General features: G+C 45.4%; 1 protein-coding gene across 1 annotated transcript; it reads left to right on the plus strand.

Moving 5' to 3' along the window:
* The first annotated feature begins 146 nt into the window (after positions 1 to 146).
* Positions 147 to 24,171, plus strand: LOC6597624. The gene is made up of 19 exons (XM_026993113.1): positions 147 to 891; positions 3,580 to 3,848; positions 10,125 to 10,169; positions 12,833 to 12,968; positions 13,052 to 13,255; positions 13,985 to 14,092; positions 14,160 to 14,300; positions 14,387 to 14,539; positions 14,618 to 14,748; positions 14,894 to 14,977; positions 15,494 to 15,647; positions 15,719 to 16,119; positions 16,182 to 16,523; positions 16,581 to 16,800; positions 18,560 to 18,685; positions 18,870 to 20,263; positions 20,324 to 21,072; positions 22,543 to 22,889; positions 22,957 to 24,171. Exons 1-19 carry the CDS (start codon positions 742 to 744, stop codon positions 23,845 to 23,847), a joined length of 6,045 nt encoding a protein of 2,014 aa, XP_026848914.1. The 5' UTR covers positions 147 to 741; the 3' UTR covers positions 23,848 to 24,171.
* Positions 24,172 to 25,458: the final 1,287 nt, after the last annotated feature.

Genomic DNA, 25,458 nt, shown 5'->3' on the forward strand with positions numbered 1-25,458 from the left:
CATGCCCCAATGCCAGGAGCAGCAGCAGCAGCAGCAGCAGCACCACCACCACCACCACCAGAAGCAGCCGAAGCAGCCACGTTTATGGCCAACTAAAACTGAACAGCGGCCCCAGAAGCAGACCCGAACGGGCATAACAGAGGCAGCCCCGGCCAAGACCTGGCCAGGGCACAGTAGTGACACATAGTCCATCATCTGCATTCCACCCATTGCCAGGACCTTTGTCTTTCTGTCGCATCACAAACAGGCAAACAAACAATAGCAACAACACCACGAGGCAAAGGCAAAAGAAAAGGCGGAGGCTGAGGAGGAGGAGGAGGAGAAGGAGGAGAAAGAGCAAGAACACCACTAAAGGCGGCAATAAAAAGTTTGCTTTGTTTCTGGGTGTCGACACATTCTTGCTTTGCTCTCTGGCCAAAACGCCTACCCTCCTGTTAGCCAGAAAACCAAAAACGGTGTCGTCCTTGTCAGCCGCCTCTGGGCACTCAATTAGGCCCAATTCAACGCAACTTGAAAGCAACTACAGCAACAATAGCAACATCAGGAGGAACATCAACAGCAGAACCAGTGAAAGGAGCAGGAGCGGGAGCAGGACAGGCATCAGCAGGACCAGGAGCATTAGAGCAGTGAAGCGACCACGCCCACGCAGGGGCCGGCACACAAAAACGGCGACACCAATCTGACTACAAGTGACAACGCCCACAAAAGGTGGGGCGTGGGGGGCATCGAGTTGATGCCACAATGAAACTGAGCGTGAGCGCGTATCGGGCGCATGCATCCGCACACAAGAAGATCCTCTCCAGCGGCTATCACTCACAGCTCAATTACGGCAGCACTGGAGCAGCAGCATCATCCTCGTCGTCGGGGGCCACTGCAACGGGCCTATATACGGTGAGTATACCTACCCACCCGACCCTTATCCGTGTCTATGCCTCATTCTGTTTACCATTTGCCATCTGTAACCATTTTTGCTGCGGGACAAACATAAAACATAAAGTTTAAACATTTTTGATTATGGTTTTTACGGTTATGTCCTTGGTGGCTATATTTTTTGATATTGGTATTGCTGCAGTAGGGTATTCGATGATTGGGGCTGGGCATATTCATTAAGATATAGGCAAGACAAGACCTTAGAGTGATGGAATCACTCTTGGCCAAGTCGCCCAATGAATCTATGAAGTTCTTTAATATAGTTCCACCGAAATGTGTTTCAAAAAATTACATTAGTTTTCCTCTGACCTTATTGTTACGCCTGCAATGCATTAAAGCAGAGATTTAATGCAGTTTCACAAAGAGATCCAACAGTATTCCTAGTAATTAGGATTTCAAGCCACCCAGTGCAATAAAAAAATTCCTGTGAAATATTTTTCAAGGAGATCAGAACGGATTTTCTTGGAACTCTCGCAGCAAATCAGAGCATTTACCATTCGCTCCAGATGTCCCCCTGTTGATGTCGCACTGATGAATCGAGGGCGCCATCAGGCCAAATTGTAAATTATTCAAAAGTTAATAAAGAAAACCAACCACCCTTCGAGCCTACGTCATAAAAAATTTGATTGTGGCTGCAATTTGTGTGGTCCTCGCTACACCCGTGCCCGTAGCCAGGGCCACATCGACATTGTCCTGCACATAAGCCGTGCAGGAAATCGGAACTGCTCCTCATATCGCATCGTATCCGACTTGTCATTGCCTAATTAAAGCGGAGACCATGGGGACAACATGAGCAGGAACCCCGGACAATTCACTTTTTAGCCCATAAAACTTTCGGTCATAAATATTTATGGAATCCCCTTTTTGGGGGAGCTCAGCTCTGCTCCGACACAGACACAGACCCGCATTCAGCACCAGAATGTGAACCACAATAAATTCCAATCAAGTTTCGTGCCACATACAATTGGGATTTCCCTGGGTTTGAGTGGAGCTTAATCTGGCACTGAACCGATTTGTCAGCTAATTGGTGGGAGCGGCATACAAATCCCGATAGATATGTTATGTGGTCTCCCCCTCTCTATTTAGAACGAATGCCAAATTGAAACTCTTTGCCGGATTAACGCCAGTTATGTAACGGACACACACAGACATAGGGACAGCCCCAAGGACACTGGCAATCTGTCCCAATGGACGAATCGAAGCTCAGCTCTTAAGTTTACCGCACATGAGCTGCGGCTGGTACTTACCCAAGTACTTTGGCGGCATGCCCCGAACTTGGGGGTAAATTTCTAATGGGTTAGAGGACAAGTTCTCCGAACACTGACCCAATCAAAGTGTGCGAAAAGGTTATCATTGCCACAGTTACGCAAAGTTCGGAAAGTTGTTTACACAGACCAACCTTTGATTTCCGATGCTTATTGGAATCCAGATCGCTAGTTAGTGTTCGCTGGAGAGGGAATTTCATATAAATTTTACCTTTGGTAAAAGATACCAGTAGCTGGAAACACGAAACAGGCTTCTGATTCCAATCACGTAAGACGCTGTGTGACAGTGTAGACTATTGTGGCTTTAATAAATGCTTCCTATTGGCTTATTTCATTTTGGGGACTACTTTCTGTAGCTGTGGAGAATACACCAATATGAAATCAATTAATAAATTTGATGAATCGAAAATTGAAATACATTTCTTAACAATTAAAGCTTGAATTCATATTCGGTTTTGCGGTTTTTTACTTTACTCTCACGTCCGCAAGGAATTTCTGTTTGATCTCTTCAAGCTTTGAATCGATAATAAACGTCATTAGCTCATCGCAATTCTAGTACCAACCCTCAGTCGGTTGCTACGGAAATATATGAACCAATTCTGACCGTTTCTTAAGAGGAATTCTGAGGAAACACTTGTACTCGTAGCTGCAGCGGACACATGTTAGCCACTTCCTTCTCTTGGGGAAACTTATAAACAATTCATCAGAAATAAATTGCCAACTGATTTCAGGCCAATTTTATCCCAAAAGCTGGGTTTTTACTCTGATTTTCTCAGGTACCTATGTACACATAACTTCCAATAGCTACCGGCTCTGATCTGCCGAATGCGAGTACTCTTCAATGCCCGCCTGCAACTTTTCTCAAGTCACCAGCCATTCCCCCGCTCCACAATTGTTCTGGTTCACTACCCTGACCACCGCACACCTGAAGGTCGAGACGACTGTGGAGCTTCAATTGAGGAAGTTGTCGTGTCGGCAGCAATGAGATACATTATTAAGTATCGGCATGCGATTTATAATGCACCATCGAGGCCAAGCGGGAAATGGCTCTGAGCACTGGGTAGATGTAGATGTTTAAAAGCTGATGCTGAAACAGTTTCTGATGCTGTTGCTGTGTCTTGAATATTGCATTTGTTGTCAAATTGTCTGCACATAACACTTGCCCCGGGCCCATTTGCAGGCAAATTTGCATAATAAGCAATAAGGATGCGCTCAATTGCACATTCACACATGCACACTGGGGCACTGGCACCCTGGCACCCTGGCACCCTTCTACCCTGCCACCATGGCACACTTGCACACACATCGGACAAACACATCGATGTGATGAACCCAATTAATATAATCGACTTATTCTCTGAATATAATCCTCTTTAATCGGCAGATGGAAACGCACGATCACGAGCACGGCGCTGGAAAGTTCGTCAAGGATGTGGCACGCCAGATTCACGACTGCAACAGCGACACGGATGTCATAAGTCCAACGGGGACCAGTAGCTCTGGCGGTGGGGCTGGCGGGGCCAGCGGTGTTGCCGGTGGTGCTGCCGCCGGCGAAAGCTCTGGCGGCTATCACAAGCGACACCATAAGATGGCCCATGACGATGACAACCACAGTGCGCCGCATTCCTCGGATAGCAAGAGTCCCAGTCAGAGGTAAGTTCAGGCCACATATAGGCACAAACAAAAAAACACACATACACACACAAATAAACACCCACACACACACACACACATACTCGTAAACATTGACACGTGCATAACTGTAAAATAAAACTTGAAAGCATAGGCGATGGAAGGAAAGGGCAGGAAAAGCAACAAAGATGATTTATTCAAATCGCCGGCCGTACAAAGTTGTTACGACAAACACATGAACATAATCTGGCAAACACGAACATACTCATGCTCACAGACATCCATTCACACCCACACACATGTAGACATTGCGTTTACATATACATAGAAACGTGCAGTAAGCGTAATTGATAAATGTGTAGCATACTTTGTTGGGCTTCGTTCAACCCGCCTCGCCACGCCTCGCCACTACTTGCCAGCTTGGCAGCTTTTTGTATTTGATCAACCGTAAGCCACATTCACAGCCGTATCCGTATCCGTATTCGTATTTCGTATTCTTAACCGAAAAAAATCAACAACAACAACAAACTTGATTCAATTAAATCTAATTAGTAATTAGCTAGCACCAGCCCCCACCCAAGGGCGTACGTACACTCGTACATTTGTACAACATGAATATTTTTGAGATTGGAGCTGGAGTTGACACTGGAATTAAAGGAGCAGAAAGGGATGGGGGACAGGGACCTGGGACCTGGGACCGGGTGTAACATCAAAAGTTTTCAGCTCGGGTTCTGGTTAACCTAATCAAAAGTCTTGGATCTGCAAAGTAAGAGCTATACACAGATACAGTGCGTTTCTTAGCTGACAGGAAAACATACTTGGAACATAAAAGGACTAACTGATGAAGTAGGGCGACTATTGATGAATAATTTGATAGCGGACAAAGTATTTGGAGCTTAACCTTCTTTCAAAAAGTAGTTCTCTTCATTTGAGAACATCATTAAATACATAAGCTTCTTGGGTAATCCCTTTCATCGTCATTGATTTATTATTTTGATTTACATTGTTTTAATTAAAAATTACTTCAAGTATCTAATAGCCGAATATCTTTTTGATTACTCAGATTATTCGATAAGCGAGTAAATTCAAAAACTGAGCAATATTTGAGGCATTTATCTAGGTGCATAGGTGCCAGTTTTGCCTTACAGCGCTCAAACGCACTGTATGTGTAATGTTGAGACTGCGGCCTCAACTTTTTATGTTTTTGCAGTTGAATGAAGCTGTCGCAAAGACAGCCACACACACGCACACACACAGACAGACAGACAGACAGGAAGAAACGTGGACAGGAACAGGAACAGGGGCAGGATAACTTTTGTTTGTGTTTATTGTGGTGACAAAAGGGAAATTAGCAATGACAATTAGCCGGGATTGCCCATGTCCGTGTCTCAGCCTGTGTGTGGGTGTGTGTGCTTGTGCATGGTTTCATTAATTAACTGAGACAAGAATGAGAGAGTCAAACAAGGCCAAGAGGAAGAGTTACTGTCCCAGGAGACACATACACGGAGAGATTCAGTAAGTTAGTAACTCTTTGCGGCTACTGCTGTGGCTACTCATGCCCTAATAGACCATCTCAATTGGGGTTAATCTCCTTAAACACGGCCACTCAGCTCCACTCCAACCACGGCATACAGATACTCGTACTCGTAAACCGAAACCCCACTGCCACCAACACCACCACCAGCAACGAACAGCAAAAGTTAATCAGTGTAAGAACTTCTTGCATCGCATCACCTGGATCGCACACGGATTTAGATCGGCCAGCTCGTCCCAGATGGCTTGTGGCTGCGCACACAGTAGTTTAGGATACACAGAGAAGGATAGACTTATAGTGACGCCGGGACAGGGACAGCGGCAGCAGCATCCACGCCAGCGCCGCCAGGTGCGTCTTCTTCAGAACAGTCCGTCCTCCGACCAGAGCAACGGCACATTGGTGGCACAGCGCCTGATCAACTCCGGCAGCAGCACCAAAATGAAGACGCTCTCCTCCTTCATCAGCGAGCATCCCGAGGAGCTGGCCCAGCAGTGTCGCGTCCAGGCCAACCCCAACGCCACTGGCAATGGGAATGGCCAGCAGACGACGAAGTGGAAGAGCCTCAGGGCCGTGATGGCTTACTACTGCTCACTACGACGCATTAAAAGGAATGTTGCTCACTAACATACTATCCATATACTCGTGCATATATGCGTATATACCTACAATATCTGTTTAACTGGAGATTCAAGTTTTTCTAGCGTTATCTAACCTATGTTTTTGTGTGTGTGTAAACTCTCTTGCATTGTGTGCGTGCGTGCGTGCGTGCGTGCGTACGCACGTGTGTGTGAGATAATCCCCCTTCTTGCTCACCCTCCACAGAAAATAATCGTAAAGTCCTTGATATGACCCTCGATACTAACTAACCGACTAACTCTCATTGATCGCTCTCTCTCTCTCACACATACACACACACTCTTTGTCTCTCTCTCTCTCTGTCTCTGTTACTAATTACTAACCCGATCTTATCGTAGTGTATGAACCTATGTGTAACTATCTATATATCTTATATATCATTGATGTGTAAGCGAATGCCAGACCTCTCTCAAAACTCAACTCAACTCTAATCCAAATCGCTCGTTCGCCTGCTCGCTCATTCGCTAACTCTTTCCCTCAGTCCATCATTAGATCTGTTCATTTTTCTCTGTGTCTCTATTTCTCCCACTCAATATTCTAGGGCTATAGGGCGGTACGGTTAAGTCTTGTCAAAGAAACAACAATAAACATTCAATTTCAAGGAAGTCCCTTCGGATGATGCTGCCTTTACGCGGTTTTTAAGGGGTTTTCATAGGTGTGGCAAAGCATTGGACAGATATTTGTTTAACCATATGAATAATACCTTATTTAATGAGGGAGGTACATACATACATAGCTCTGTAGTTGTAGTTCAGGGTGAGCTTAAACTCTAACTTAAGCTCTAAAGAACTCTAAACTCTATAACTTTCTCCACACACTCTCCCGGTGGGAAGAAAACTTAATCTATTAATGGTTTCATCAGTGTTGAAAAGCACTTTTCAGAAATTTACATAAGTTAATCAACACAGTGCATATTACAAGAGAGAAGGCACTGTATTATTTAAAATTTGCAGGTACTGAGAATATAAATTACCTAAATTTTCAACTCCAAAACTTGAAAACTTTCTTCACACACTCTCTCGCTTAATCAGTGTTGAAAAGCGTTTCGTTTGTCAGAAATTTACATAAGTTCTTCAAGCATGCACATGTCCTGTACCATGTATGTGTACAAGCGGTAGCACTGTATTATTTAGAGAGAAGAGAAACGATTTTGGCTCAGGATTAAAGGAATTTCAGCACGCAACTTTAAAACTTTCTCGTTGCTCTATAGGGATTTACTTGTTTGATAAGTGTTGAAAAGCGCGTGACACAAATTTGCATATATTAAGCATATGCATAATATATGTATGCATGTATTTCTCATGTGGCGGAGGTAGCACTGTATTATTTGGAGGGGAGCAAAGGTGTCAGGGCCGGGAACACTCCACTCGTACACTTAACCACTTTCTGTTCTAGTTTCGGTTCATTTTTGGCAAGGGGAAACTTAAAAGTTTACCCCACCTAAACAAGTTGATGCCAAGCTGAGGCAAGCACACACAGATACAGAACTTACACACAGATACACACGTGCACTGACATGGCATGACAGTGTAAAGGGGCAGAAGAAGCAGAAGAACTTTTGCTTGAAAAATCTCTGCAAACAGCAAAAGTTAAAGTGGCTTTTGTTTGTGTGAGAAGAGAGAGTGTGTGTATGTGCGAATCGATATGTTTAAGCTGCCGCTGGCTGCTACTGGCTGCTGCCTGCTGGCTGCAATGTAGGCGAACTTTTGACACAAATACACCAACACACAGATACACACACACATAGTACAGAGAGAGGAGCATTCAACATGCGCCTATGCATACGCCACAATGCTTGCTGTATGCCGCTTGCCGTTTGCAGCTTGCCGCCTGCCGCCTGCCGCCTGGCATTGTGCATACCGAATGGGAAATTGCCTTCTGACTGACAACTTACAAAGAATTTGAATTTGGAAAATTGCAAATTTATGTAGAAGCCAAGGGAACACACTGACTCAGACACAAATACACTCCGTACCAGAGAAGGGGGAACCCTTGGAAGACCAAAATCTATGCAGTCTTCTTTGAATCCGCCACTGAGTCCTGCCTCAACAAAAGAAAAAGGGCAGTGCCTGCATATGCATGACATCTCACTGCCCCAGTCTCGGCGGATCCATTGCCCCATTGCCCCTTATTGTCCCATTTCCACATTCACCTTTTTCCCCTCTCTCAATGTGGCTCTCTCTCTCTCTCTCTTAAGAGAGAACTTGTGGTTAGGTAATTCCTTTACAAGTTACTTTGATTCGCAATCAAATGCATTGTTCGATCTGTCGTCCGTCGGCAATTGTGTTTTGATTTCAAGCTACTTGAGATGCTGCTCACTTCTGCCGTGTGGCACAGGTACGAGTACATATACTCGAATAGAGATGTGTTGAGTTCTTAATGGGGAATAAATCAATCTAACAGTTCAAGCATTGCATCTAACTATTTATACACTCGGGTCACTAGGCTACACATGCATGTATGCGTCGATGTCGATGTGCAGTTGAAAGTTCAGGAATTAAAACTGTCCGAATTGGGAGCGGAGTTCAGTCAACTGTCCGTTTAGCTGCCAGTTAACGTATAATTGGACATTGATAAATTGAAAGATATTTTAAGTGAGCCCAACTCCAACGCCAACAAAATGTAACGATCATTTTCACTTCGCCTGAAAGGTGAAGCACTGCAGGCTAAAAGCCTTAATAAGTTAATTGTGCCTAAGCCATGTTGTATGTGGGAGCTAAATAATTACAGGAAAACTACACCGATTCCATGACTTTAGAGCAGCAAATACCCGTAGAAATAGCAATATTGGAGTATAGGAAAATGAGGCAACAAAACAAAGGGCTTTTTCTGTAGGCTCCAGCCGAAAGCGAGTTTAAGTGAAATTAGATAGTGAATCAGATCCCAAATCACAGCCAGAACAAGGCAGAGGAATGTGGTGGCATATGTTTTGTGGCATCCATGACCACAGTCAAATGGTGTCCCCAGTCAATGCCAACTCCGGGCAGGGCAGGAAGCGTTCAGAGATTTCCCTCATGATGGCTAGATGAGTCGGCGGAATTTTTCAATTGTTGTTTCATTTGATGCCAGTCAAGTGGTGAACCGAACGCGATTGTTGGAAACATTCTGGCTGGTCATGGTTGCAGCCTGATAGCCGCACGACCGCGCAGCCAAGCTGGCCCCCAGGCGTTAATTGAAATCCGGCTTAGAAACTGAGGCCCGAACCCGGCCCGTTCAGGGTCCCACGAAACGTCCAAAACTCGGACATCATGCAGCCATTAAACAATAACAATTTTACTGAACCGCACACATGAACACACACACGAAATAGGACTAATGCGGGAGAGTCCTTTAACATTTTGTGGATGATTTGTGGTGCAATAAAGCAGGCCATTTAATAGGGCGAATGGAGACAGAGACTGAGACTAAGAATGAGACTGAGACTAAGACCAAGACCGAGCCTCGAGAACCTCTTTAACCTTTTCGAACCAAAAATCGAAAACGAAACGAAACGAATAGGAGAAATTGGGAAAAGCTCATTCCCAATTTATATTAAATCGAAAGTCCACAAATGGTTCAGCTGACCCCAAAACAACAATGGGGTCACCCACACGCACACTCCTCCGCTCACATGGGGTATAATCTTATCGTGCAGCAAGCCTTTTTCCGCTTGGCTGGTGGGTAAAGGAAGGGAAAGGTTGGAATGAGATGGTATGGGATGGGATGGGATAGAAGGAAGTGTTCTCGGATGGTTTCCGGAATGGGTCCTGCGATGCCCTGCATTGGGGGCCCGCATATCAGCCAAGGGCCAAGTCAAACAAGTCCGCCAAATGGATTGTCTATCTTGCGGGCTTGGGTGTATGTTTGTCTCCCTTTCTGTGTGTGTGTCTCTCTCTCTCTCTCTCTCTCATTCACTCTCTCTATCTATATATATATATATCTATCTATCTGTCTGTCTCTCTGTGCCAATCTATTTCTATTGAATTCTCTCTCACTTTGCCTCAAAACATTACAAACAAAATAAAACAAAACAAAAAAAAATGAAAATGATACGATAAAAAAAAAAACAAACAACAAATATATGTTAAACAAAAACCAAAAATACGAAGAAACAAACCAAAAATGAAAAACTTTGGAAACTCGTTTAGGAAATCGCGTATCGGAGATGGAGCTTCAGATCCAGATTCCGATTGGTAAGTTTATTTTCTTGTGTTCCTTATGATTTTTGTCGGTTTTGTCTCTGCACACATACAAACACAAACGCAGAAACTAATGCAAGACACACACATATAGACAAACGAAGCCATATACACACTCACACATAGACATACACATATAGAATAGACACAGCTAAGCTTTGCTCATTCTTTTCATTTGGTTATACTTTATGGATTATGATAATGATGCTGCTGATGATGATGATTATGATGATGATGATGATCGGCATGTGCGCGCTTTGCATTTTGAATAGGCAACAAAAGAAAACCAAGATATATATACATATATATATATATACAAGAATATACATATATTGAGAGTTGGGTTTTTGGTGGGGCGCCATTTGGTAACGACGAGCCAACCCCTTTCTCCAGAACCGAAAACTCCTCTCAACCAGCACCAGAACCAGAACCAGACCAAGAACCAGAACCACACCTTGTATAAAGCCTCAGACAACAGAAAACACCCAAACACACAGAAAGAACCACACCAAACACCACACACAAATACTGATACTTGGCAACCACACCTATAGCTATCATAGTTTTCCTTTGATTTATCTTTCGTTTAGCCAACTGCATTGCTACCAATCGCTTTCTTTTCTCGTACCTCATCGTACCACATGACGTATGCGTAATCACTTAGCCAACGCTGTAAATAGTACAACAAAAGCGTAGAAAACCAGCCAACGATTAACCAAAACCAAATGCAAATGCAAAAACCAAAAAAAAAACCATAAATAATACAATGCAAACCTTAAACATAAAACGATATACATTTATTCCGTAGCTTGGCATTTGCTATGCTGAATGAGAATATTAAACTGTGCATAAATTAAGCGAACACAAACAATTAACCAATCAGCAAGAAATCAAATTTGAATGTACATAGGCCATGTATATACTCGTATATCGTATATAGAAAAATAAATTGTGTACATCATGCAATAGCAGAACAGACGATTGAATGGCGACCTTGAGCGGCTTGAGCAAAAGTTTAAAGTGGTAAAACCTCACCCAAACCCCGTCAATCCCTACCCGAAAGCTCCGATTCCCCCCAAGTATCCCAAGTAGTTGTACGCTAGTCCTAGATCGAGTCTGTAGATAGTGAACAGTAATGCCCTTGCAGGGAATAGTTTTTCGATCAAACGGCAGGCTCTGCAATCAGTATGTTGTCTGACTGTCTGCTATAATGGAACTATTTGTGGACAAGTGAAAGCCACTGACATTTGTTTATCTTAAGGTCAAAATAATCATGCGAGAATAGCTAGTACTTTCAGATTCCATAGTTGCTCTCAAAGTTGTAGTAATTCTTGTACACGTCCTCAATGTTGTTAACTTAATAGCTTGAAAACAATGTGGAATAACTTGGCTTACGTTTACAAACATTCCAGTTGATACCCTCTGGCACCTGCTAAAGAGCATGGTTGAAAGATTTTTCCGACCTTGCAAGGGTATACGAAGCCTCGGCATGCCGTAGCTAGCCTAACTTCCTTTCTTGTCAGCTTTTTAGTTTTTTAATTGAGAAATAAAGTTTTCAGTTTCATTGGATTTCCGCTGAAGGGTAAAAGTGCTGCGAACACGAAGCCTGCCTAACAATTCACCTGGCCGACAGCTTTGCAGCACACATTTTCCCACAGCTATTCGTACTCGTACAATAAGTGCTATTTATATCGAGAGCGAAAAGTTGTTGGCCGCTTGCCTCGAATTTCCCTTTCCCCCAGCTCTTCTCAACTTCCGCCCAGCCCCCACTATACCCCATTTCTCTCTCAGTCTTTCGCTCTCTGTCTGTCTCTGCCTCGCGCTGCCGCTGCTGCTTCTCAGAAATATTTTCCAATTGCAATTTTCTTGTTAATTTCTTCCTGTGGATTGCATAACGTCTCTGATTGCTATTTCCTCTGGTTTGATTTGATTTCCGTGGAATGCCTTTGCTATCTGCACTCACAGACATTCAATCTATAATGTTTAATCTTTTATCTTTTATCTATCAAATCTGCGATTCTCTAACTTTTGCATGCCTGCTTGCTCTATTGCACCATCCATCTGTATCCTTCATCCTACTTGATCCACTGTTTTCCCTCTCCTTGCTTGTTGCGTGTTTTGTTCGTTGTGTTTCCGTTTCATCTTACTGTTAGCATTACCGTTACAGCTATCGTTACCGTTACCATAGCCGTTGCCGTTGCCGTTGCCGTACGTTAATGTTGCGTGCCTTTACGTTACGGCATTTTGGGTTCTCCCACCTCCTAACCGTTTGAATGTTTGCCTTGCCACTAAGTATCCGTAGCCGTAGCCGTAACCGAACCTGTATCATATCCGTATCTGTAACCGTACTCCGTCATCAGCAATAGCATAGCGTAAGTGTTTGATGTCTCGTGTTACGTACCCGTAAGTGAATGCGTATGAATACGTATGTGTGCGTTCCCCGCACTTCCAGCACCTTAGCGTAACGTGAGCGCACGCTTAGTTGGAATGCCCCTTCAGTTGCGCCCTTCGCCTCCTAGAGGTACTCGTACTCGTAGCTCATTTCCGTTTCTTAGCTACTGTAGTTCGATGTGTGAGACAATCCCTATCGCGAATCCCTAGGGGGGATATCGTTTTATGATCCTAATTGTATGCTCTCTCACTCCTACGCCAAACAGGACACGATCGAACCAGCGCTGGATGAAGCTACGCACCACCGTGCAGATCTCGTCGGCGATACAGAAAAAACCACCGCTCAAGCGCGAAGACTCCTTCCTGAAGCGTTTCTCGACTAGACAGATACCCGAAACACAGGTGAGAATCGCTCGCGGGTCGCACACACACACACACACAATGCCATTAATTGGAGGATAAATACTAAACATGGGGCTTTGCAGGAAACTGTTGAAGATACGGGTTCAGAAAGTGCCTCTGGTGACGTCGACAAAAGTGTTAAACGTAGACGACGCTATCTGCAGAAACGACGATCCGTTGTTAATCCAGATGAAAATTTTTACTTCTATTGGCTAATGATGGTAACTGTATGTGTTCTATATAATCTATGGACCCTAATTGTGAGGCAGAGCTTTCCTGAACTGCAGGTGAGTCTTATCTGTCACATCAGACAGTTACCTTTACCTTTACCTTTACAATCCCCATTCTCCATTCAGTACTCTTCCTTTTTGCCACTCCCCCAGCCCTCAGATCCATCAGTCAACCTTCTAAAGGTGGTCCAGACAGACCTTTGTTCGCCTTTGTGAAAGCCAACACCCTTTTGTCATTACGCTTAAAGAGTTCTGTGTAATGCGAGTTGCCTCGCTGTCCCGGTCGCTGCCCCCTCTAGAGTGGGGGTACATTTCCACAGCCAGTGGACTTGGTCGCAGTCCATGGAAGATGTCGGACGAAGGGTATTCCGTAGTTACTTCACCAACCGTGTGAGTGGCGCTGGGGGTGGTGAAAAGTTATCCGTTTTTTATCTGTTTGTTCCCGCTCTTTGGCTTGTAATGACTCAATTATAAGACACGCAGCCAGGCCTGGGCAAATGTTTGTTTATGGCCCAGTTAGCTGGTGTTTGTCATCAGATTAGAGGTGGCTACGACTATGACTATGGCAAACAAAAGTCGGGTCTTAAGCTGACCTTTATCCTGGCCACAAAGGCCCGCAGTTGTGGCTACCGTTGCCTGGACAGGCCTTTCCCCTGGCAATTGTCAACTACAGCCCAGATGGGGCCTTGAATAATTGCCCTTGACCACGTTAAACCGAAAGGGATGATTTTTTGTTTCTCTATTTTTAATTCACTAATTATCTGCTTTCTATTTTCGGACGGACAGCAAGCTGTGCCTACCTTTTGGCTTATCTGCGATTCGATGACAGATGTTGTATTTATCTTAGATATAATAGTTCAATTACGCACAGGCTATCTGGAGCAGGGCCTAATGGTGAGCGGACCTTTACTCCGGACCCTTAATAAGAATAACCCCTCTAACCGCACCCTTCCTTTTCCAGGTATATGATGACAGGAAGCTGGCCTGCCACTACGTTCACTCGCGTGACTTCATCTTCGACATGATAGCGCTGATACCATTGGATCTGCTGCAGCTCAAGATGGGCACCCATCCGCTTTTGCGTTTTACGCGCTTTTTTAAAGTGAGTTCCGCACCCGCACAGAGCTGGGGCGAAAACATTAGGGCACATGTTAATCTCATTTTTCTGCTTTCCATTTCTTTTTGAAGGTTTATCGATCTGTGAGATTTTATTACATCGTAGAGAGTAGAACAGTTTGGCCAAATTTATGGCGCGTTGTTAACCTAATTCATATCCTGTTAATATTGGCACATTGGTTCGGTTGCTTCTATTTTTTACTCTCAGAGGCGGAGGGTTTCCAGGTGAGTGCAAGACCATTGGCATTGCCATTCGCACTCCTCACAGTGATTAACCGTCCGGTTCTGCGTCATATGTTCCAGGGTGATTGGGTCTATCCTTACAGGCCGGGTGACTATGCCACCCTCACGCGGAAGTATCTGGGCAGCCTCTACTGGTCCACCCTGACGCTGACCACCATCGGGGACCTGCCGACGCCCGAGACGAATGCAGAGTGAGTACGGCAGCGATCACATGGTATACCATAGTATACCATGCCAGTCGAAAGACACAAATTCTGATCGGGGGTTGGGTTATGTTCTTGCGGGTTCTGCTCTCATTTCGAATTTGTCTTTAAATGCACCGAATGTACAAATCAGACCGAACTTTTCGGTGGACGGCCCAAGATCAATACCTAGACGTGGCATTAAATCACGCCTGCTTCAGTTTGGCTCTAGCTATGGGTATGATCATCAACTAAAATTCATCTAAATCACATCTATACTCTAAGCAAAGTCAATCAAATCGTATCAAATATCATGCAATTTGTTTTGGGGGCTGTCCACCGATTCGTCTTCCTTGGTGTTCTAGTTCTAATTCTGACTGATCTGTTGCATTCTCTTCAAATATTGACATCGAAGTTTTCGAAAGCGTGCGACAGCCTAGAACAATTTCATTGATATTTATTTGCATCGCCAAAATGTAGAAAAATACTTTGCAAACATAAATACAACAATTTTCAACTGCATTCAGCTTTCGAAAACTTTGATTGATCTTGCCAATAAAGTGTGTATATGAATATTATATGAATGAGAGACGGAGAAATTATGAAGGTTCAGATGGACTTCTTTTTTTGGTGAAATAAATATCAGCATTCCTTTTTCAATTTCTCTCTCTCTTACACGCATATGATACTCTCCTAAATACATTCCGTTATGCTAACTGATTGAAATCTGATCGGCTGATCTTCTCATTCGCAGATATATTTTTACGATCGTCAGTTATTTGATTGGTGTTTTTATCTTCGCGACAATTGTTGGCCAAGTGGGCAATGTGATAACGAATCGGAATGCGAATCGTCTGGAGTTCGAACGTCTGCTGGATGGGGCCAAGACCTACATGAGGCATCACAAGGTAGCTTCATTACTCCGTTCACACTTCCCTTCGAGCCTTCCTCCTACTGGTATCAATCCGTGTGCTTTCAGGTACCAGGTGGGATGAAGCGTCGCGTGCTGCGATGGTACGACTACAGCTGGTCGCGGGGGCGGATACAGGGTGGCGGCGACATCAACACAGCTTTGGGCCTGCTGCCCGACAAACTGAAAACCGAATTGGCCTTACACGTGAACCTGAGTGTGCTGAAGAAGGTTACCATATTCCAAGAGTGCCAGCCGGAGTTTCTGCACGATCTCGTGCTAAAAATGAAGGCTTACATCTTTACGCCGGGCGACTCCATCTGCCGCAAGGGTGAGGTGGCCCGCGAGATGTTTATCATCGCCGATGGAATCCTGGAGGTGCTCAGCGAAACGGGCAAGGTGCTGACAACAATGAAGGCTGGCGATTTTTTCGGCGAGATCGGCATCCTCAATCTGGACGGGCTAAACAAGTGAGTGCTACAATTGAGGAATCCATGATGATATTTTGACTCATGAATCATCTATACTAAAGGCGCACTGCGGACGTTCGTTCTGTGGGCTACTCGGAGCTCTTTTCGCTTTCTCGCGAGGATGTACTGGCAGCCATGAAGGACTATCCGGATGCGCAAGAGATCCTCCAGACTCTCGGACGCAAGCGTCTCATGGAGGTGCGTTGCGTGAACAAGAAGTACGCGAAGGCGGCGCTCGAAAAGGAGAACGCGGCCTACGCGGCGGCCCATCCGCACCACCATCAGGCCCATCACCAGGGACAGGTGCACCAGAGCGATAGCAGCGAGAACAGTGCATCCAAGAAGATTGTGGACAAGCTGAAGCACGATGTGAAGGGTTTTCGTAATGTGCTGAAGAAGTCCAGGTGGGATTTACCCCAGCACCAAACGAAGTTACTCCCTAATTTCTCTCTCATGGGCAGAACCTCCCGGAAGAGCGACGAGTCGCTGGAGATGCAACCGCTGCACAACACCTCGCCGCGCGGCAGCAAGATCATGCTGAAGCGCATGTCTCGCGTACGGTCAGACGAGAAGGACGCAGACACCGCCGATGCCAAGGACGAGCTGCACGACAAGACCCCCAGTCCGATTGGGGCCGGGCTCCCATTGCTGCAGCGTTTGCGGCTGCTCAAGGAAAAGCAGGTAAGGACACACCTCCCACCGCCAGATGCCACTGACCACCAAACAGCCACCACACGCAACTCACTTTTTCTCTCACCACTCGCCACCCAGCCAGCAATGGTTCATGATGCATCATCCACATCCCCATCCACATACACATTCTCATCCCACACCTACATCCAGCAAGCTTTAAATGGTTTTTCTTCACAAATAAAACAAACGCATTGAATGAACAGCTTGACAAATGGAAAAACAGCACAGACAAAGCCACAGATACATACACCCAAAGATACAATTACAGACGTTGCTACAGATACAGTTACAGATACACACCAGTTCCAGTTGTATCCAGTTGTATCTGAGACGCTTCCTCAATTACTTCTAGTTGCTCATTCATGTGTGTTCCATTGTAATGCAGTTGTTAGTGCACCTTCAAAATCAAAACCAAACTCCACCCAAATCAATGTTTTAGCTTTATCTTAATCTTCATTCTTGTAATTAGCAGCACGTTATGCAAGCCAAGCTTCAATCAATTAAGAAACAATTGCAGGAAATAAAACGAGTAATTATGCAGCTGATGTTAAGGGGAAAAGTCCGCATTATTGGGATATTTATTAGTTTGCATTATATTTAAATGTTTTCAAATTTAGTGACAACAGAGGTTCTCCCCAAAAATATTACCCCGCAATTATTATTCTGGCATCCGGAATTCCAATATATGAAGATTGACTTCCAACTTCTCCGGACAGACATCTTTATTTTCTTTAGTGGGTCTGTGTAATGTTTTATGTTTCAGCGACACACTGCTTAATTTCTCTTGGTAATGGGAAATTAACTTCTTCATGTTTAGTCCATAAACTTCTTACAGCAACGCACTGCTTGATCTGCGTCTTGTGAAGGGGAAATAAAATGCTTACGATTTTGTTTATGAACTGCTTTTAGAGTCGTGCTGCTTGATCTCTTGCTTGTGAAAGGGGAAATAAACTGTTTGGCCGCAAAACTGCTTCTTGGATAGTTTCAAGAAAAAGCGAACCGCACTTTCAGGTTTCAGTCACGCACTGCTTGATCAATTTCGTTGTGGAAAGGAAAATGAACCAAAGCTTCAGGTTTAAACGAATAAAACTGAGGTTTCAGCGTTCTGGACACTTTGGATGACCTCTTTCGGAGTAAAAATACGTTTTTAGTATCCCAAATATAATCTTATTGAAAAATAATGAAATAAATTGGAGTTAAATAATAACAATAATTTAACGCTCCCACCTATTTTCGGAATACAAGATGTATGTATGATATTACTCATCTGTAGGTCCTCTAACATTACTATTCTGATTACTTTTTTTTGGCTGGATGACTATGGCTACCCATAGTTGCGTTCCTGCTTGTGCTTATTACACGAATACATAACAGGCCACAACAAAATAAAAATAGATACAGGTGTAGGTATAGGTATAAGTACAGATACAGATACAGGAAGACACTCACTGACATGCCACATAATTCATAATTTCTTTGTACACACCACGCTTTTGCGTTGCAGGGCTATTATTTTATAGTTTTTTTTCTTTTATTTTGGTTTTGTTTAGCTTCCAAAATGCCCGCCCAATTATGAGAATCACCCAAAATTCGTGTTGTATGTAATTAATTCCCCGGCTCCTAAAAAGTAGTTTTGTATGTGTCTTTATGTGTCTTGCACTAGGATCGCGAAGAGCGAGCTGTTAAGTCCACACCACCACAGAAATCTCCACCTCACTCACATGTAACGTGTACGTTATCGCCGCAGGAATCGATACAGGAAGAGCCCGAACGAGAGTTCAACGAAGGCTTTCCCCTGATCCAGCGATTGCAGCAGTTGAAAATTAAGAACGAGCCGCAAGCGAACGCCGGAGGCGATTCCGGCCTCGTAATGGTAAAGCTTAAAAAAAACCAAACCCTGATCAAAACATAGATCCCGATAAACCAACCCCCAACCAGAACTCAGACAAACAATCCAAGACCATAAGCCACTTTTTGAGCCCTCACTAACATTTATAACTCTTTTTCTTTCCCTGCCTTTTGGTATTCCTGCCCCTTTCCCCTTACCGACTTGTCAGGTCAAGACGCCTCCCAGCATCAGCAGCAAAATTGACTTCGGAGGAGCGGCAGCAGCCGCAGCAGGATTGGGAACAGGACTCCCCTCGGGAAGTCAGCTGCTGACAGTCGCGCAGATCAAGCCCATCATGAAGGTTTCCTTCAAGCAGAAGATACAGCAAATGCAGGGCGGCGGGGCAAGTGGATCCTCGCCGGGTCCCAGTACCGGAGCGATAGCCAAGAAGGAGCCCCCCAAGTCGCTGGCTCTGATTGCCAAGCATGCTTCAACGTTGCCTCTACCACCAGCGATCTTAGCGGAGGAAACAGCATCGGGGGGTGTGGGATTGGGAGGGGGAGTAGGACCTGGCCAAGCCCTGGCCATAGCCACGATATCGAAGAAGGTGACCAAGCCGTCCTACAAGCTCAACACTCCCATGCAATCAGACACGGACACTGACGGCACGCCCATCTCCAAGCCCTGGTCCAAACTGAAGCTAGCGACGCTCATGTCCTCCAGCTACACGAGCCTTACCAACTGCTCGCCGGACGACCTGGCCACGCCCCTGAAAAACTACTCGCTGAGCAACATTCCGCAGCAGATGGAGGCCACCGCCCAGGCCCAGGCCCAGTCCCAGTCCCTGTCCCGTCCGCGTCACCACAGTGCCAGGAGCAGCTCCAGATCGCCCCGACACGCTCATGGTCATGGCCACAGTCATGACTCTACCAGCAACACCAGCTCTTCGGCCAGCCAGGCGAGCACCAAGCGGGAGTGCCTACGCCTGCAGAAGCCCGAGCAGCAGCTGCCGGATGGAGAACTGGCTGAGCCGCGCCGAAAGTTCTACCAGAGCGTGTTCGACCTGTCGCCGGAGTACAGTGGCCTGCCGTTTGTCAAGCGGCTGAAAATCCTCAACGAGCGGCAGAAACTAGCGGAGCTGGAGAAGGCCCTACAGACGCGCAGCTTCAGCCTGGACTGCTCCAAGTCCGACCAGGGAGGGAATCTGCCCATCACGGAGTCGCTCTATCGCTGCTACAGCGATACCTCCGGCATCTACTCACAGTTTCTCAGTGCCTACGAGTCCACCACCAGTTCCACATCAATATCGACCAATACATCCGCCTCGGCATCGGCCTCTGCATCAGCATCGGACACCGGTAACTCCCGGCATGGACAGATGCAGTACGTGCCGCTGCCCCTCAGTCCGGAATCGAATGAAACCGTCGAGCGTCGGAAGCTAAAAAGCATACTCAAGAAGCTGCAGAAGGGCGGTGGTCCCAATGGCGGAAGCGGTGGCAGCGGCAACGGCAGCGGAGGCGGCATCGGCGGAGGTGATGCCCAAGACGAGGCGACTGCCACAGTCACAGCCACGGCGCACGCGCATGCGTCGAGAGTGCTGCTGGCGGAGCCGACCTTGGAAGGGTACGTGGCTAGGCACAGTAAGCTCTTGAAGAGTGTAACGTTCCATTCAACTCTTTCTAGCCCGCCCGCCAGTGCCAAAGAGGAAGGTCAGTTCGCTGCCTTTGGCGGCGCTTCCGGCGTGGCCCATTCGCAACATTCGCAGCACGCGATCGTGTTAAGTCCGAGTAACGGTAACGGTAACGGTACCGCTAACGGTAACGGTAAAAATGCGTCTAATGGTAGCGGTAGCGGTATGGGTACCGTAGCTTTCTCTTCTAATCCGATGTATCCGTTTTCGATTCCGGTTGCGGTTCCACTTCCGGTTTCCGAGACAAACATATGGTCGCCGACGTTGACGTTGGTAACGCCAACGAATTCGCCCCAAGAGAGTTTCGCGTTCGAGCTGCAGCCCCAGAGTCAGTCTCAGCCGCAGCCGCAGCCGCAACCTCATCTCCAGTTCCCACCTCCACCTGTATTGGAGGGAACTGATAGCGACGGCATTGGCGGACTCGTTGCTGGCGTTGGCAGCGCCTCAACGTCGTCAGCCTTAGGAGCAGCGGCCTCATCATCACTCTTATCATTATCAGCAGCTGGAGCAGCAGGTGGAGCAGCAGCAACAGCGGCAGCAGCATCGACCTCATATGTCGTCGAATGCTCGTCGTCGTCGGTGTCATCGAAATCGAATCAGATACTCTCACAGAATACCGAATTTCATGCTCAATCCACAACATCCACAGATTTGAATTTGAATTTGCAGCTCAGACAGAACACCACCACCTCCACCACGAACAATGCGTTGGCTGGTGGCAGCCAGGGGCCCAGGCCCGAAGGTAAATATATCTGCTTCAGATCTAATCCGTTTTCCACCTCCACACAAATCAACATCAGCTACAACAACAGCAATTACTCGTACAACAAGCAGACATGTGTGAACTATAGCAACCAACGCAACGCTTTCAACCCCAACCGACACACAACTGTACTTTTGGCAATCTATCTATCTGTCTATCCATCCTTCTCTATGTCTATTAAACTCTATATTGTACTGTCCGTCTATCCCCCTTTACACACACAAACACACCTGTGCATGTCTGTTGCGGAGTGGTAACGCACACACAGAGACCTCAACAACAAGCTCTCCTGCTCTACTTCGCTCCTATGCTTTGCTATCCTTCTTCTCTTCTTCAAGCTACATAGAATCTCCTGTCTCTTTTTAAGTATATCTATCTTTATTCCTCCCTGCCTCGCCGTTGCATTTAACTGAATTATTACAAATTATTGCATGGAGGAAGCGCATTTTGAGCGAAGCTTAACGAGTTTCAATGCCACTGTTATAATTTAAACAATTTAATGATCCCTGCTTAAAGAACTATCATTGAATCGTAAATATCGAATATTTTAAACCCCTGGAGTATGACACGTAAAGTTGTGCAATTTTTCTCTTATTTTATCTTTAAGTTTAAATTTAAGAATCGCCTGCTCTGCTTTTACATATATATGCATATGTTCTTAATTTATATTGAAAAATGTACTTATAGAATATATGTTTGGAACCTTTCTGTAAATGTAGCATAAGTCTCTTTCATCACATAAGTACCAATTGCTGCAGTTTCCTGTGATGGTGTAAGAGCTTCCCATTCAACATATTTTGAAGGAGTTAAAAATGGTTGTAAATATAGTTTAAGTGATCGGAAACACATTTAAGTTTCTGCAACTTTGGTTAAGTACACGAAATACAACTTTGCACAGATCTGAGCCAAGTATTTCAGCTGATCAACGTACAGTCACGCTCGCACGCTTTGGGAACGCTATGGAATAAAAAAGGTGCCATATTGGTACTCTCACTCGCTGAAGCATGTAACATAACCTAACCTAACACTAGGCTAATGCTCCTTGTAAACAATCAGCCCTTTCACGCAACCCAACAAATATGTACATATATATACATATATATGTATATTGAAACCTGAGCTGAACTTTTGGTTGATTGCGACGGAGACGCAATGCGTCTGTTACTGTTACTTGTATTGGAATGCGTGTAAATAACTAACAACTGCGTATGTATATATTATGATGCGATTACGATAAAGTCCGAACTCAGAGAAGTATATACACATGTGTAGCCATAAGTACAATATGTAGTGCCGCAATGCTTTGATACTCACAGCCTGATAACTAATACTATTTTGAAAGTCCTCTGACCCCAGCAAGACTCATGTTCGCCAGACACTACTGTTCCCCCTTTATCCCGATCCTGTTGTTTTTGGTGCTAATAACGGTTTGATATTTTGCTCTTCAAGGATTTCCAGAAGCGCAGGACTACTTCAATCAGATACTCAGCGGCATCAATCACGTGATCAAGACGCACATGAACGAAATGCACTCGAAATTCGAGACGCAGTTCTCGAGCATGGCCGGGGAGGTGCGCCGTCGCGATGCCATCATTGCCCAGCTCCAGCTGAAGCTGCGATCCATCGAGCAGAAGTCTTCTTCAACAGCTTTATCCTCGGCTGCAGTTCCATCCTCAGTCCTCGCTATAGCCCGCCGGCAGAAGCGGGAGAAGCTCTCGCAGCTCTCGGTGGACGACGATGAGCCGGCGGAAGAGGAGAACAGTAGTTCGGGCTCCTCCGCAGAGCTTCTCTTCATGGTGAGTGCATGCTGCTCGCACTTTGGCATCGAATATTGTATCTAATCGGTTCTCATCCCACTTACAGCGCGGGGATTCCCTGGACACGGTGTTTACCTCTTCGCCACCAATTCAGGGCGGCCGACGCAGTATATCACCCGGCCCAGGACCGAGTCGGCATCATGCCGCTTCGGCCAATGCTCTGAACTGTCCCAGCAGCTACTACAGCGGGCCGGGCACGCTGAGCACACGGCATGCCCAGAGCCATCCCAGCTTCTATACGGGGCAGGGGAATGGACGCAGCAGCAGCAGAGGATATCGTGAGTGGAGTGGAGCCGCTGGCGATGGCAGGTTCAGTGGGACGGACGGTAGCGGACCCAGTGGCATGGTGGTCTCGGACGTAACGGGCAACCTCACACGGCTCTCGGATAGCGTGATTCTGGACATTGGTGAGAGCTCCAGCTCGAGCTCCTCGTCGAGTAAGCTGAATATTGCGGAAGAGGAGGACGACGAGGATGAAGAAGAAGCGGAAGCGGAAGCAGAGGCCGAGGCGGATGAAGAACTTACCGCCAGTGGGACCGGGAACAACGATTGGGAGGTGCGAATGCTGGCCGCCGAGATGGAGCGGCAGGAACGCAAGCGCGGACACTCACTGTCCGACAATCTGGGCGACCTGAAACACTGCAGCACGTTCCTCCGTCGGCGCCGCAAGTTCAGCGACACCGAAACGGAGTTCAGCGAGACGGACATGGACGACCAGTTGGCCAGAGGCTCCGGCGGCCCCATTGGTAGCGGCACCAGCGGCTTGGCTGGTGAGGCGCCCGCAACAGGAGCTGGACCCACATCGAGTGGCAGCGGGATCCAGAGTGGAAGCCAGCGGCCGAGGGCTTCCAGTCTGGACCAATTCAACCTGCGTTACGGCATCGGGCGTGGCATCTTCAAAGCAATGAGCATCGATCGTGATAAAGACAAGCTTTGAGAACTATAACCGCGACCAAATATCCCCCCATCCCCTAACCAGAGAACACCTTCCGTATCCAATCCCATAGCAGCCACAACACTGGACGAGGACAACCCATAAGCAATTCGGACAGTATTACAATGGTACAAGAACTAAATATATATATAAAACCCATATATATATATATATATATATACATATATATATACACTTCGATATACAAACTAAAGAGGAAATATAGATCTATATTCTATATTATATGTTTAGCCTTAACGATCCCCCAAAATGGAAACCAAAGAAGAAAGAAACCCAAATATAGTATACATATATAAAGTAAAACATTCAAATAGGATATATATACTATATATATTTCCAAGTAGATTTAAAGGAAAAACTACAACTAAACCAAAAACAACACACAAAATAGTTAGAGAGTTCCTCCACCCATGTTCCAGTATCAGCTCTGTATGGTTTCGCTTTCGTTTATTTTTGATTGCCTACTACGAAACCTGGCAAAAGAGCAAACCACTGGGAAATTTATATCTCAACGATGGCAGTCCGCTTATTTCTCAGAGGATAATGCTAGGATCTTTTTGAACTCTTAGAGAAACCAATTCTAGTGGGATTTTGATCTGCCGATTTCAGGCGTTATTTTATTGCCATTCTTGCTTCATTTTGCTAGGACTTAGATTAATAAGAAGGTACTAATAAGTACTATGTATATAGGTGTTTGAGTGCTTGATTGATGGATGGTTGAGAAATTGGTGTCTGCGTGCGTGCGTGCGAGCCAGATGATGATTCCCACATTAAACCGTCCTAAAAAACGTCCATGCCATCACGAGCATGTTTCTTCAGTGTCTGTATCTATATCTCAATATTAGAATTTACCATTTTTTCACCGTATAGGTGTACCGATCGATCAGTTTTTGTTTCTGGAACATTGTGGCAGGGACGGGCTCTCTCTATAAAAATGTATATACCTCTTATTATTAGAGACTATGGAACATATACATACATATATATTTTAAGTACGTATATATATATATACACACAGAAATATACATAGTTATATATACATATATATTGATATATATATATGAACTAGTATAATGAAAACCGAAAGCTTTAATAACTGATATAGAAAACTATTTAAGAAACGTTTTAAATACTAATCGATTCGGACAAATGTTTTGAAATAGAAAGGGCAACCATTTCAAAAGGCACAGACATGCCTAAAACACATACGTACATTACATGCAAACACATACACACAAACATACACATACAAAAATCATACATACATATATATCTATATATAGAGCTTATAATATGCATAGATTAGCGATTTACTTGTTGAAAAACCCTCAGTTTGTGCTGTTGAGCCTATCTAAGCGTTAGTCAAACCTATCTAAAACTTAGACTAGATGCCTAGTCCCAATACTATGCGATTTTTATCCCCAGAAAAACACCCTCCCCTTCGGTTTCGTTTGCCTAATCTCACGCTTGCAGTCTTTGTCCCCCGTTTCCGTCCCCATCGCATTCCCGTGCTCATCTGATTCATCATACACGATCCCTAATTGAGAACTATTTCGATATAATAAAGGCAACTCTAACACTTAAGTAGATTAG

The sequence above is a fragment of the Drosophila persimilis genome, unplaced genomic scaffold, assembly GCF_003286085.1.
Source record: "Drosophila persimilis strain 14011-0111.01,24,50 unplaced genomic scaffold, DperRS2 tig00000804-arrow-arrow-pilon, whole genome shotgun sequence".
Classification (NCBI taxonomy): Eukaryota; Metazoa; Arthropoda; class Insecta; order Diptera; family Drosophilidae; genus Drosophila; species Drosophila persimilis.